The 15,984-nt window shown below is 35.1% G+C and overlaps 2 protein-coding genes across 2 annotated transcripts; one reads left to right on the forward strand and one right to left on the reverse strand.

Moving 5' to 3' along the window:
• Positions 1–74: 74 nt before the first annotated feature.
• LOC123307253 (V-type proton ATPase subunit G-like) lies at positions 75–15,711 on the reverse strand. The gene is made up of 3 exons (XM_044889486.1): positions 15,482–15,711; positions 372–571; positions 75–312 (listed from the first exon to the last, which is right to left on the reverse strand). Exons 1-3 carry the CDS (start codon positions 15,561–15,563, stop codon positions 223–225), a joined length of 372 nt encoding a protein of 123 aa, XP_044745421.1. The 5' UTR covers positions 15,564–15,711; the 3' UTR covers positions 75–222.
• LOC123307252 lies at positions 4,708–9,636 on the forward strand. Its single transcript, XM_044889485.1, has 2 exons — positions 4,708–5,090; positions 9,303–9,636. Exons 1-2 carry the CDS (start codon positions 4,748–4,750, stop codon positions 9,590–9,592), a joined length of 633 nt encoding a protein of 210 aa, XP_044745420.1. The 5' UTR covers positions 4,708–4,747; the 3' UTR covers positions 9,593–9,636.
• Positions 15,712–15,984: the final 273 nt, after the last annotated feature.

Here is a 15,984-nt window from a genome sequence, read left to right on the forward strand (position 1 = left end):
CAAATATCACGTGCCGAATATTATTCAGCACATCTTTAATGGTTTTGTGGAAAAATAAATAGAAAGGAAAACCGTTACAATGAGTCTGATACTTTATTCTTTATAAAAGAGTTGAGAAATAATGAATGCGATAATAATATTATAAAGAAATATCTAAAACAACACTGACAAATGATACATATTTGGCTTTCAAATGTTTCAATTTTTCGAGTTAGGCCCAAACTATATCTTATTGTAATAGTTGAGCAGGGCGAAATTTTGGTGGATTTCTGGATTAATGTCACAAACTAAACCGATAAGTTCATCAACCACCTAAAACATAAATATAGATTGTTATTGAATGCCTCAAAAATTTTAAGAGTAGGACCTACCTTTTTCCTGTTGTTAGCAACATCATCGGCCATTTGTTCCAAACGTTGATCCGTCTCTTTGTCAATCTTCTGAGCAATATCTCCTTTTGAACCCAAGTGTTTGGTTTCAAACTCTCGAAATTGACGTTCTCTTTCTTGTCGATAAGCGTTTATTTCATGATTTGCTTCTTCCCTGGCTTGCTTGATTCGCTTCAGTTTTCCTGTAAGTGAAAATTCCAAGAATAACATATTCGTATTCACAAAACGTGAAAAGTCGTACGATTTAGGTGAACGATGTCGGTTTTGTTCTATACTTTGAAAGATGCCATTTTAAAGATAGCTTATAGTTGGGGAACCGAAGAGGGAAATTAGGGATTTACTCGAGCATGTCAGATAAATATAAGAGGAGATACTTTGGACCCTGTAGAGTACCTCTACCAAAAATTAGACCTGTATATAGGGGGAATTGTCTAGGACAGCCTGTCAGAATAGTAAAAACAAAACGTAAACGATCATTGTACATATTCGAGCTTGTCAGATTAAGATATATGTGGTTAATTACATGTTGAAAAGTATATATTCTCTCAATCTGACAATTTAATAAGCGTGTCGAAAATGTGTGGGGGGCGCCAAAGTTGCAAAAAAAAACGTCACGTGTACATTCTCGAGCGCGGTGGCGTTTTTTCTTATTTTGAAGCTAATGATTCGAGAATAAGGGAAAAAATATCTGACATAATTGGCCATAAAGGTCACAAAAATCAGTTTATTTGAATTATTATCTCCTTCCCTGGGCTTCAAATCTTTTTCGCATTCATTATAAAAGTTGAAGAGCATAACATTCTCTACAAATTTCGTCCTAAGCAATTTTTTCTACGTTCATACGTTTTTGAGATAAATGGTGATTAATGCGAGGTGTTTAGTGATACATGCTGAAGCGAAAATTCACTCGTTGGAAAATAGTACATTTTAAGGTTCAGTCAGAGAAAATACTAAAATGTTCGTGACTAATTTCGAAATTGTCATCATAGAAATACCTTGTCGTTTTGACAATTGTAGATTAGACTGGGATTCTACATTGACCTTGCCCTAAGGCATAAGTGGCTAAGCTTTTCGCCCTTATCGCCCCCTAACTTAAGTTAGAGTTAGTTAATTAACTAACAGTTAAGAGTATGTAAAATTGCTTCAGACAAAAGGGTGTAGAATTTTATTATCTACAACTTTCATAATGAATACAAAAACGATTAGAGGTACAGGGAGGGAAATATTCGAAAAAATGCATTTTTATCATCTTCAAAGTGTCAGATTAAGAAAACCCCCCCTGATTAGTGTCAGTTTAATGGACCAACACGTTTACAACACCGGGATTAACCATCTTTATAAAAATCTGACACGCTCCAGTATGTAACGATTTTTTTTACATTTTCAAATGACTGCTGTGACCTTCCGTCACATTAGAATTGTCAGTTTCTTGAAAAGCAGCTTCCTTTGGGTCCAATTAACATATTTTACAAAAATTAACACGCTGGAAATTTTTTTTTACCATTTTCAACTCTTCCGTACGGCCAGTCCCACCTCGCAAACTGTCAGATAAGCTGTAATGAGAGGATGGTTTTTCAAACCTACCCCCTCATTTTAGAATAATTATTTTAGTTTTCATTTTTAAGTAATTTTGTTTTTGAATTAACTTTCCGAGAAATCTTTTCAAATTTCCAATTCAGGATTCCGACATCGTTCGGAATTGTAAACATTCCGCACCGTTTTAATTCCGTTTTCAGTTCTGAAAAACGATGTCGCACCGTATAAAACATCCTGAATTGGAAGATAACCGTGTTTTTTGTTCGCTTGCACAGATAAGTCGAAATTAAAACGTCTTCATCGACGCATATTTTACCGAATTTCGACTGTCAGGGCACATCTGATTTCCGCACCCCCCCTGTGCGTATAAAATCAGATGTTCCCCCGCAGGTCACTTCACTTACGATTAACTTGCTTCTGCTGATTGATTGACTCGCTGTCACTGATTGCTTGATTAATTTTCACTCTCAGCGTATACGATTAAAGTACCGTCCGCCGACAAAACGTGGGTTATTTCGAGAAGATTTATTTTTTTTTGAGTTTTTTCCGATTCGGGGTAGAATTTTACTTTATTGGGTGATTTTTTTTCTGTTTTCTGGGAGTTTGCGAGTGCAAGTGGCCAAACCGATAGGTAAGACGACACTCCGTTTTTTTTATATTATATATCATTGGAACTTCAGTCTCCGTCTACATCCCTTCTATACCTGAGTTCCACCCCTACTGTCATTAACGTACCCTGCTGGTGTGAATACCCGGGGGGTACCGAAGGCACTTTGGGGTGGCTCACCCTTCCCTGAAATTTCCCGTCTCTCTTACTTCCACCCCTGCTGTCGTTAAAGTACCCTGCTGGTGTGGATACCCGGGGGGTACCGAGGACACTTTGGGGTGGCGCACCCTTTCCTCATTTCCCGTCTTTTACCTCGTTCCTGTGTTCACCCCTACGGTTAGGGAGGCATTCTGCTGGTGTGGATACCCGGGGAGTGCCGAACGAGCCTAAGGGTGAGCCGTCGTGACTCTGTGTCGTAATTTTTCAACCCCTTACCTGGCTGAAGTCCGATATCTGTCCGTTAAGTGTGCGTCTTAGGTTCTGGCTGGCGAACAAGTCCCTAAACCCACGTATAACTTTTGAGATCGGATCCCGTTTCATTCCGTCCGTTTTGCCCTGTAAATTCACTAATTTCGAGTCTTTCACTGTACGAAGTTTATAATAGTGCCATTTGTGTTTCCTTGTAAGAGTCGACAAATATAATTTGTGTGCGTTGATTTTGAATTTCACTGGTTGTCGCTAACACCCCAGTCACCAAGGAACCTTGTCTTCGGCTAGTAGCTACCAGGGTAGATTTGCTATTCTCCCTTAAAAAATAGCTGGCGCTCGAGTACACCGAGGAAAACCCGTTACAAAGCATGAATTCATTATCAGAGACACGTAGGGCATATACAGTATCCAGACACGCTGGAGTTTGTACACACGACAATTTTTTTTTTCATCTTTGAGGTCCTGCAGACGCTTTCTCAACCGCTGAAAGTGCATACATCATAGAACCTTTTTTTCATTCTACCATCTAATCTTCAAAATCCACTAGGTCTCCAGGACGCTCGAGTAAATCCCGATTTAGCATCGTCGGCTCCCCAACTATTAATAAAATGGTAGTCTTTATAATGGAAGTTTTTGTCCCTTTTGGGGAAAAACTCTTGTAACCAATTTTCACAATCTTCTCTCGAATCCAATTTCTTACCACTAAGGAAGATTTGTATTGCAAGAAAAACAGAGTAACCGCAAAATTTCTGGGGAGTCACTATATATAGTGACTCTTCTGTTAATAGTGTCAATGATTTGACCGTTTGAAGCTAGCGAGTGACCAGAAACGGCTAGAAAGAGAGCTGTTGTTTTCATTTTGTACAACGCCAGACACACACGTCTATAAATAGACGTTTCTGGTCACTCGCTAGCTTCAAACGGTCAAATTATTGACACTATTGACAGTAAGTAGAGTTCTTATTCCGAGGTTTGATCATAAAGAAGCAACTGATAATAGATTCACTCCCACCAAATTGACAGAAGAACCTTCCTGGTCTTACTGGTCCTAGATCCTGTTTTGAACACCGTTTGAAGATGCTTTGATCACGATGGTTTTAGCTCATCCCCAAGTTAACATCCGTTAAAGAAATAAGTCATTTTTATTTAGTTTGTCCAAGGATTCGGAGATAAAATTAGATTAGATTATACTTTTTCTGTCAATTGAATTCAGCTTCGTGCAAATGGTTTAAAAACGTTTTATAGTCGATCTTTAGCTCTTTTTGGCAGTGATAGTGGAGACAATGACTGTGAGTGTAGTTGTGAAGTGTATTCTAGTGTTTTGTTGTGTGTAACTGTATTTACTTTCCTTTCTTTCTTTTTTTTCATGTATGTTCGTGTAGACCATAGGCTAAATAAATAAATAAGCTCTTTTTGGCGAAGGTGGTTGGTCGAATCGTTATGTATCTGAAGGAATTCTGATTAGATCTTGACAATTTTACTTCTAACTATTCATGGACCGACCCTGTGGAACACTCTGTTTTTTACCAGGATTAGAGCTCTGGGATCAAGTCTGCACTTTCGAAATATTGGAATTACTTGATGAATTTTTATAATTTGAAAGTGGAAAGCAGATAAAAGCGAAAGGAAACCTTCTAACATCAAAAAAATTTCCAGTGCTTCACGAGCTCAAACGAAAATTGAACAGATAACTATTTTGCAAAAAAGGCAATTACCAATAGCCTTGAGTCAGCAATATATTCAACTGATAAACACAAAGAACGCTTATTCCCCATTCAACTTGAATATGATATCTCTTCAGATTATACCTTTTTTACTTTATTATGCTGTTGCCACAGTTTATTCCCTCGAATGCCGTTATTGTAACAGTGAAGACTACAATTCCGACTGTCGTTTCGGAACGGAGGAAAAGACCAGGGTCTGTACGATCGAGGGGGAGGATCACTGCTACGAAGAATATCTGATAGGTAACGAAAAAAGAAACGGCGACTATGTTCCTCTTTACCGTAGAGGATGTGCACCCTCTGACTGGTGCACCAGGCAGCAGAACCTGCACAGAGGGGCTCTTAAGTTCTGCAAAGTGTGCCAAGGAGATAAATGCAACAATGACAGATTCGGTGCGGCGAATTGTGAGTACCTAGATTATTACATACAGTGTGTGTCAATTTGAAAAGGTACACCCTTATTAATATCCTGGCCCCCAACGGTTGGTTCCAATCAACCCTGTGAGCAAAACCCAAAATCTTAAATGGGAATAGTCAGAAGAGGAGTTGAGTGACACCTTGTTTAAAAGGTAATTCGAATTCCTATTCAAAAATGCCAAATATGTTAATGTCAATACTTTATTAAAATCAAAAAAAAGAGTAGAAAGTAGAGAGCAAAAGTTGCAATAAAACATGAAAATAATGAAAATTTTGTTACTATCGAAGATTTATCAGAATATTGGTCATCATTTTCTAGACAAAAATACCTACGTTTTGGAAAATTTCAACTTGAATTTTTCGCATGCGCAAAATTACTTGACACCTATAGATTTTTTCATCCGAAAATTGAATGTAAGAATACGCACAGAATGCCGAAACATTCAAGTTGAAGTTTTCGAAAATGTAAGGGCTGAATTTTTAACTCTTGCTATCGAATTACCTCTAAAAGAAAATGTCACCTATACTCTCTTCACATTTAAGATTTTAGGGGTTGCTGTCATTACGTTGATAACAGGGTTGATACAAATTGATTCGAATCAACCGTATACAATTTCCCCCTATCAACCAAAATTCATTTACTAGAACAACACAATCCTAGATATCTTTTCAGCGTTGTTCAAAGAATTCTCCGACAAAACTGAAATTTCACACATTTCTCTGTTTTCTAGCAGTTTTGTTATGAAAGGAACAGACATTTCTCATGTAATTCATTTCTCTTTCGATAGTATCTCTCAGTTTCTACTCGCGCTTACACTCGCTATGGGATATACGAATGAGATCCGTGAAATCAGGCATGTTGTCTTATCAACAGAGTCAACTCAAATGGAAATAAAAATAATTTTTTCAGAAATTAATGTCTGATATTTTTACCATTTCTAGATTTCTAATATTGAATTATTTGATTTTGACCACCAAAGTAGATGCTTTGAAATACGGTAGATATACAAGGTATACAAGACATGGACTTAAAAATAAGGTGGAAGAAGAAGAAAAATTATTTGATAATAATGAATTGAAATTTTCTTTTGTTTTCAGGGGTACAATCATAATTCGATAAAAAATAAGGGTTTCCATTTGAAATGAAAAGGTTTTTGATGAAAACTCTAATCAAAATTTGGAATTTTTTCGTGGATACCTGCTACTCTGTGAAATGGCATCCAATTGAAAAAACGATTGTGAAAAAAACGCCGAAATATTTGGGATCATCCCCCTTATAACACACTCAAAATGAATTAAGCCTTCATAGCGCTCCGCAGAATATTGGGTGAGGTTAAGAAAAAATGACCTTATGTTTCCCATGCGGTTCTTATTATTTCAATATACAGGGTGAGCCTTTGACTCGTACAAATATTTTAACAGTAGTTTCTTGAGGTAAAAAAAAATACATTGTTTTCTATACCACTCCTGTAAAAACAAAATTACCTTCAAAATAACTAGCTTAATATGTGACACATCATTATCATCAAATTACTCGAAAACGGCGCTTTATACGAGAAAATATGAGGAATACTTTCACTTTACAAAACGTTCAAATATTTATTAGCTAGCGTCCAACTGGTCATAATGAGAAAACTGGAATCTTGTGTTCGAAAAAGATCCATCAAATAAATGAAAAACTATATTCCGAAATTCATTACATTCGATAAAGTCATTTGTGAGATAGAACTAAAAATAACATTTTTTATGGTTTTTTAAAAGACCGTATTTTTCAAACCGAGCCGATTCGAAAAAAATGGTTGGTAAAGAAGAAAAGTGTTTCTTTTGACCTCAAAAATCAACTGATATTTGTACGAGTCAAAGACTCACCCTGTATAACGTGCGTTAAAGAAAATTCGTCAAGTAGGCTATAGAATTTTGAAGGCTGATGCAAATTTCAGCCAAAGTGCGAAAAGCATTTCTTTCATTGAGTTAGATAAAAGGAATCCAAACAATCTGTAATAATTGATTTATCAATGATTGGTAAAAATTTCAACTGAAGTTAACAGTTTTCATTCGTAAAAGACATGAATCTTGAAAGGATCGATGTATTAGGTTTTTTGTGAAAGAGATCTACCTACCTATTTCAGTAATATGAATGAATCATAGCATTGAGTATTAAATAAGGGGTTAATATAATAATACTCAATGATCTAAGTGAGAATCTCAATATTCATTCTCAATGAATTTTGAATTGATTTTGGTCGATGCTGGAAATCCATAACTAAAGAAACTGAATCACATGTTTTTCATTAAAATATGAGTTTATGGTTCTCTATAAATGAAGTAGTTGCTAGAGAGTTGTCCTCCTCATTGTTCCTAAACACTTCTGAAATATTCAAAACGTTATAGAAAAGCGTGCAAAATGAAAGAACCATTGTCAATTTGATGAATTTTTTTCAATGATTCTAGTTTAGATATTTGAAAAATTGAATTCTTCAACTTGAAATCAGGCAGTAGCTAAGGTTTCCACAGCTCTTGAAAATAACTATTAGACAATTTATCAAAATTCAATTTATATTAGCTCTAAGAAGGCATGATGATTTCTACTTCATAACGTTCTTCTGCTCCTTCAAAGAAAATAGATCCCACAATTTGCTTTCGACTGGTGCATATCGAAATCGGATTATCTATAAGGGTAGGTTATTAACTTTTTTAATTTTCTGATAACATATCAATCTTTATGGAAACAAATTCATGTCTTTTTTTTTTCAAAATCGTTTGGCATATGCTAAGGGATAATCCAGCCAGTTGATACAAAACCCGAGCAGAGGTTCGTGGAACTTCTGTCATCATATTTTCAAAATTGCTGGATAACTTTGGGGTTTTCTTTTTTGATCGACCACTTCTTTTTTTGCTTGAACATATATAGGTAGCTTGGTATATAGACTTCAAAGAGGCTAAGCTAAGTCCTCCTTCCACCTATAATTTTCTAGTCCAAGACATTGGCTAGTTCAACCAAATAACTTAATATTAGCTTATCAACTCAATTTTGATCAACGTTGAATATACAGGGTGATTCAAAACTGGTGGCGAAAAATTAAGGGACATATATAGAGACTGATATTCTTGATTAAACGTATAAAAAATTTTTGGCCGATGAGGCTTCGTTTCCGAGTTTTTGGACATTAATGTTTCTGTATGCAACCAATTAAATTTCATAAATTACACTAAGCCTAAAAATGAATGAGATGAATGTCACCTGGTGACAAAACACTTATTGTTTGACAATTCAAAAAATGCTTTGCTGGTTTAGTCCTTCTGTTAAACATGCAGTTTTCTAACGAAGAATATGCAGATATTATGTTTGTGTAAGGTTTTTGTGATGGCGGCTCATTAAAAGCTTGTCGGGGGTACAACATGAGATTTCCTAATAGACGACGAAAACGGGTGTTTTCTGACGCTCATCAAAGGTGCTATGGCCAGCTAGATCACCTGATTTGAATCCTTTGGATTATTTTGAATGGGGACATTTGAAACAACAAGTTTACGCAGTGGAAATTAATGATAATTAATTATTAATTAATTGTTAATGCAGTCGAATCCACTTAGAATAGGCAAAACATGCAATTAGTGTACAATTCCTTTATTCTGCGTTGCCAAGCATGTATGCATTTTTGACCCTTTGATTACATTTTTTCTGTATTTTTATCAGCTAATAAAGTTTAAAATTGATGACATGCAGACATTTTGAAACACGTATATCTCGGAAACAACGCAATATCCAAAAATTTTATTCAATCTTTTTTATCAAGAACAGGCTGCTAGTATACGTTTCTCAATTTTTCGCCACGAGTTCTGAATCACCCTGTATATGCCTCAAGTTGTTCAATAAGGTTCCTAAACAATACCAATAAGCTTCAATATACATCAAAAAGTTTAGGAAAGCTATTCTCCATTTATAAATAGATTTAGAGCCGTACTCTATAGATGAATATTTAAACTCTTGATTTCCTTCAAAAATTGATTGTCTACAATTGTTCATGTAGATTTTTTGTTTTCCCATTTTTTGGTGTATTATTTCTAGGTTTTTCCAAGACGTGTTTCATTTTCTGAGTATAATTCCGATTATATGATAAACGATATTATTGTAATTATTATTATCTCTTGAATGTGTAATAATTGTTACCTACATTATATTACAAATTCAATTTTCTGCAGCTTCATCTTTAGAGTGTCATGCTTGTTGGTCTGTGAGAGGTGAAGCTGCTTGCAGGTATGGTTATAAGTGCGACTTCAGTCTGGTTTGTCCACCTGGTTCCACGAAGTGTTACGAAGAATATATAGTAAATGGAAATTTTCCACAAGGGTACAAACCTAGATGGAAGAGGGGTTGTGCGACTGACGATTATTGTTCCAAAGAAAAGGAAAAACATGGAAGTGCCCTCATTGAATGCAGACAATGTAAAAGAGATTTGTGCAACACTGGCGAATTAGATAATAACTGGTAATATTTTATTGTTAGAAAGTATGCAATCATATTGTTAATACATAGTTAAATAAAGTGTGAAAACATGGACAAAAAAATGTTCCCACTGATCGTGCTTTCTTATCAGTTTTCACGAATCTGGTTAAACATCTGACTGATAGGTGGTTTTAGTTATTCTTGTTATTTCATCGCTATACAGGGTGTCCCACGCTGGTTGGCCTATTAGACGTTTATGAAGAACGGATCATTAGATTGTTCTGAAAATTTGGGTAGGTACTAGGGTTTACGCTTCTGATCTATCTGACTAAAATCTTCCAAATATTTCGACGTTGCCGCTTATACAAAAAAATACTGAAAACTTCGTAATTTCAAATGGGACACTCTATTTATTAGGAATTTTTATGGTTCTCTAATCCGATGTGAGTTTTTTGTTCAGTATTTTCCTATCCCTTTTCCTGATACTTTCGGAGATATTAATGGTTTTCCACAAAAAATTGCCAAAAAAAATGGATCCAATGAAATAAGCATAGAAAAGTCATTTCATATCTTAAAAAGCTGAAATTTTCAAAATAGGTCACTGAGATCTCGAGGATCAGTTAAGTGTGGAAAAAACTTGATTGATGATATAAAGGTGTTTCAAAATTCTTTGTCTTATCACACGATACAAAAACTTCCACATTTATAATAACAGTAAAGACTTTCAATGGATATGTCTAATTTGATCGGAAAAAAGTGGTATAATTCAACTAGGTACCTAGTAAAAAAAAACAAGTGTGTCATTTTAATAACCCCAGATCAAATATAAAACCTCTATCAGGTGTGTTTTTAAATTATGTGAGGGGGCATGCCCCCCCCTGAAATTCTGATCGCCTTATTTTTTTTCAGCACAACACCTTCAACATTATCCTTTGTTTTGTGAAACTCATTAGTCAGCTAGATATAAATCTTTGCGAGTTTTCGATGAAAACTCTGAAACTATATTCAAAAAGAAATTTCAATGAATTCTTCAACAACAAAAAGAGCTGCTCAGTTATGGGCTGCAATAAACTCTTTCAATTTCGTGGTTTGTTTAACGGTAGCAAGTAAATATTCAAATATATTGGAACCAATAGCAAATACACTACAAGATGTTCTTATCAATTTTGTAGATGTTCAACGTCACATAAATTTTATTATAGATATATGTGGAAAATATCGTTACGATGATGCATGCTTCACAGAAATTTTTTCCAAAGCATCATCTATTGCTCAGAGTCTCAAATATAGAGATTGGAAATCCAGGAATTTGCGGTCCCAACAAACACTGAAATCCAGTCACTGTACAAAAACTGTACTTCGTTGCTTCAATTGACTGCAGTGACGGTAATGCAATAACTGCACAAAAAAGGACCGTATATGTCCAGGTGGACTTTGCAGTTACTGTACAGTACAAACTGCATTCGACATACAGCCACAGCTGCACTTAAAAAACAGCGATGGTATTGCAATCTACTGTACAGCAAGCTGCAATTCAAATGCAGCAGTGACGTGCTAAAACTGTACAGCAAGCTGTACTTTAAATGCAGTATTCACTTTGCAAAAACTGCACAGATAGCTGCTCTTCAAATGCAGCAGTTACGTGCTAAAACTGTACAGCAAGTTGTACTTTAAATGCAGTGGTCACTGTGCAAATACTGTACAGTTAGCTGTGTTTTATATGCAGTTTGTTCACGCAAGAACTGTACAGCAAGCTGTATTTTATATACAATAGACACTGTGCTCAAACTATACAGTAGCTGCACTTTAAATGTAGCAGTCACTGTGTAAAAACCATATCGAAACTTGCAATTACGAAACAATATTCTATTAGAGAAGTTTCCTAGTTACAAACAGAAAATCTATTCTGCAAATCAGAAATTTTCAATTTCACTTAGTATTTTTGCGGTAAGCGCAAAGATGACTTCACGCCAATTGAGACATAGCCTACTCTTAGGGGGTGGAGATAAATGAACCATAGGAGTTAGCTACGACAATCGTCGAGGCGGCGTAGATTGTGCCTGCTATAAACGCTGGTTACATAGAGGACTTAGAGTAATGCGTCGCCGGTGGCGCCATCGTTTGGCGTATGCTGCACCGCAATAGACGTGTATGCTACCCTGTGATCGCAACCGTCAAGAGCAGTGATGCCATCATTTGGCTAATTCTGGTACCACCATGGTGCGATGAAGTATTCTTCTATCAAGGGTATAATCCATATTTTGGTAATGAACGGAGTCTTCAATTATTAAATTAAATCTGTTTATGAAATGTCTCTTTAACCTTCATAATCGAATTTTCAACTTCTTGAAGAAGGTATATGTTTAAGTTTTAGGAATTCCTATGAATTATTATTCTATATTCTATTATTAACTCTATATCAAATTTTTGAAAATGCAGAATTATCAATACAGAAACTGTGCAGTTACTGTACATCAAGAACTGCGTTTTGAAAATGCAGAATTATCAATACAGAAACTGTGAAGTTACTGCACATCAAAAACTGCGTTTTGAAAATGCAGTATTATCAATACAGAAAATCTGCAGTCACTGTACATCAAAAACTGCGTTTTGAAAATGCAGAATTATCAATACAGAAACTATGCAGTCACTGTACATCACAAACTGCATTTTGAAAATGCAGAATTATCAATACAGAAACTATGCAGTCACTGTACATCAAAAACTGCGTTTTGAAAATGCAGAATTATCAATACAGAAACTATGCAGTCACTGTACATCACAAACTGCGTTTAGAAAATGCAGTATTATCAATACAGAAAATCTGCAGTCACTGTACATCAAAAACTGCGTTTTGAAAATGCAGAATTATCAATACAGAAACTATGCAGTCACTGTACATCACAAACTGCATTTTGAAAATGCAGAATTATGAATACAGAAACTGTGCAGTCACTGTACATCACAAACTGCGTTTAGAAAATGCAGTATTATCAATACAGAAAATCTGCAGTCACTGTACATCCAAAACTGCGTTTTGAAAATGCAGAATTATCAATACAGAAACTGTGCAGTTACTGTACATCAAAAACTGCGTTTTGAAAATGCAGAATTATCAATACAGAAACTGTGCAGTTACTGTACATCAAGAACTGCGTTTTGAAAATGCAGAATTATCAATACAGAAACTGTGCAGTTACTGTACATCAAGAACTGCGTTTTGAAAATGCAGAATTATCAATACAGAAACTGTGCAGTTACTGTACATCAAGAACTGCGTTTTGAAAATGCAGAATTATCAATACAGAAACTGTGAAGTTACTGCACATCAAAAACTGCGTTTTGAAAATGCAGTATTATCAATACAGAAAATCTGCAGTCACTGTACATCAAAAACTGCGTTTTGAAAATGCAGAATTATCAATACAGAAACTATGCAGTCACTGTACATCACAAACTGCATTTTGAAAATGCAGAATTATCAATACAGAAACTATGCAGTCACTGTACATCAAAAACTGCGTTTTGAAAATGCAGAATTATCAATACAGAAACTATGCAGTCACTGTACATCACAAACTGCATTTTGAAAATGCAGAATTATGAATACAGAAACTGTGCAGTTACTGTACATCAAAAACTGCGTTTTGAAAATGCAGAATTATCAATACAGAAACTGTGCAGTTTCAGTACAGCAATCTCTGTGCTGCATTCTGGTGGCATTTGTAGTGCAGTATTTGTACAGTTGCTGTATATTGTGTTTGTTGGGGTAGACAAATATATATCTAATTATGAAGCATCTTCAGCTGAAGATTACTTCAAAAAATCTATATTCATCCAATATTTAGATCATCTGATTTCAGCCCTTGAAACGAGATTCTCAAAAGAAGATGAAATGCTTTTCTCTTCGTTCAATATTTTTCCCAAGAATTCAAAATTACTAGATATTGAATCTTTCGCATCTAAGGTCGGCCATATGTATAACATTGAAGATTTCATGGAGTTCGTTGCAGCAGTTCGGTCTTGACGATCATTTAATTGATTCCTTCTTTTTGGAAATTTTTCGATAGTCACCGTGAAAGTGGTTTTTCTTTCCATAAAACTTACCGTAAATGTAAATGTGATACAAATTCTGAAAGAGTAACTCCTCTAGTTAAAAATCTGAAGATTTTGATGGAGCTCGATATGCAGCCGTTCGGTCTTGACGATCATATTCCATATTCTTGGAAATTTTTCGATAGTCACTGTTAGAGTAATTTTTCTTTCAATAAAACTGACCGTAGATGGAAATGTGATATATATTCTGAAAGAGCAACTCCTCTAGTTAAAAATCTGAAGATTTTATGGAGCTCGATGCAACCGTTCGGTCTTGACGATCATTTAATTGATTCCATCTTTTTGGATATTTTTCGATAGTCACCGTTAAAGAAATTTTTCTTTCAGTAAAACTTACCGTAGATGATATTTTGCCCTCCCTGAGAAAAATTTCTGCGGGCGCCCATGCTACAAGAATGTATTCAACTAGGTAGTTGAAGTATAGTTAGTACCTGTATAGGTATACAGGCTGAGTCTTTGACTTGTACAAATATTTTAACTGCAGATTTTTGAGGTCAAAAGAAACACTTTTTTTACCATTTTTTCAGAATCGGCTCGGTTTGAAAGATACAGACTGTTGAAAGACCATAAAAAAATTATTTTTGTTTCTATCTCACAGACGGTTTCATCGAATGAAATGAATTTCGGAATATAGTTTTTCATTTATTTGATGAATCTTTTTCGAACACCAGATATCACCCACGTCTTCCATTTTTCTCATTATGACAATTATGTACCATAAAAATATCAAAAATTCAAAGACCCATCCATTCTTGAAACTAAGTTTGACGCTATCTAATGAATATTTAAACGTTTTGTAAAATAAAAAATAAAGGTATTCTTCATATTTTATATTTTCTAGTATAATGCGCCGTTTTCGAGTAACCTATCTGTGAAATCTGAAAAATTGAGTACTTTGGCTGAATACGACTCTTTTTGAAAGATCCACAGATGTGTATTGTCACAGATTAAGCTAGTTATTCTGAAGGTAATTTTTTTTCCAGGGATGGCACAGCACATTATAAAACTCAAAATGGCTATCTCTTCTTATCAGGGTTGAATCAGAAAATTGGCATAGGAAAAAAGTGTTTCTTTTGACCTCAAGAATCTACTGTTAAAATATTTTTGCGACTCAAACACTCACCCTGGTATGAGTTAGGAAAAAACTCTTTCTCGAAAATAAAATTCAAAACCTTACTGAGATGAAATATGAAGTGATTCTGGACTTGACTTATGTTTATATGAAATTTTTTTTCAATTAAAAATCATGTATAGAATGCTTATTAAATAGATATCATGCTGTATACAATAGAAGTAGAACAAGTCATGTTCGCCTAGCATCGAATCTTCATTTTCCACGAAAATTTACTATTTCCGTGTTCTCCTCACACCTCGTAAACTTCAAGTTACAAATTGAAGAAATTAAAAAAAAAACAGATTTAAATTAAATTCATCCTGTGAGGAAGCTTTGAGTAAATTTTTCCTTCTGTCTTTAATGATCACATAATTACATTAAACCTATGAAAAAACCGATAATGAATTAGAATTTTTTGCTGAAGTGAAAAGAAACTTGAGCGTTTAGATGTGTACTTACATCTCTATAAATGAAAAGGGATAACAAACTCTTGAATACGAAAAAAATTTAAAGAAATGATCGCTATAGAACCATTCAGCGTCAAATGAAATTTTGGATTTGGATTTGGAATTGTCTGAGCAGGTGACCGAAATACCTACATCAGTATTTCGACAGCGTTCATTCGAGGGATTTCAGCTAATTATAAATAGAAATGAGCGTTTGAAAATGGGAAGATATCAAAAATAATATTCAAATGAAACTTACGTTTTCTTGCGGCACTGACTTTTTCAGCTGCCCTTTTTTCGGCGACAAGAAGCTGCTGTATACCTTGCGTTTGACTTGCCATGGCAAAGTTCAGCACTTTTTTCAACTTAAATTGGTTAATTCGATTGTGACCGAGAGGGAAATGAGCAATTTTAAAATAGTCCGTTAAATTGGCGCTGGTATGGGAACCTAGATTTATTTGACACTTCGTAAACAAGGTCTTGGTGACCGAGAATCTGATTGAACGTCAAAAATCTCTAGTATAGAAATAAATTACATCAGATTATCAAAATCGGTGGCAGTCTGTGAAGTGGTCAGGGAGCTGGTTGCCATTTTATTATAGTTGGAGAGCCGAAGAGGGAAATTCGGGATTTACTCGAGCGTGTCAGATTAATATGACGGGACATACCTTGGACCCTGTAGAGTACCTCTACCAAAAATTAGACCTGTATATAGGGGGAACTGTCTAGGACAGCCTGTCAGAAGAGTAAAAAAACGATCAT

This window comes from Coccinella septempunctata, chromosome 2, assembly GCF_907165205.1.
Source record: "Coccinella septempunctata chromosome 2, icCocSept1.1, whole genome shotgun sequence".
NCBI lineage: Eukaryota > Metazoa > Arthropoda > Insecta > Coleoptera > Coccinellidae > Coccinella > Coccinella septempunctata.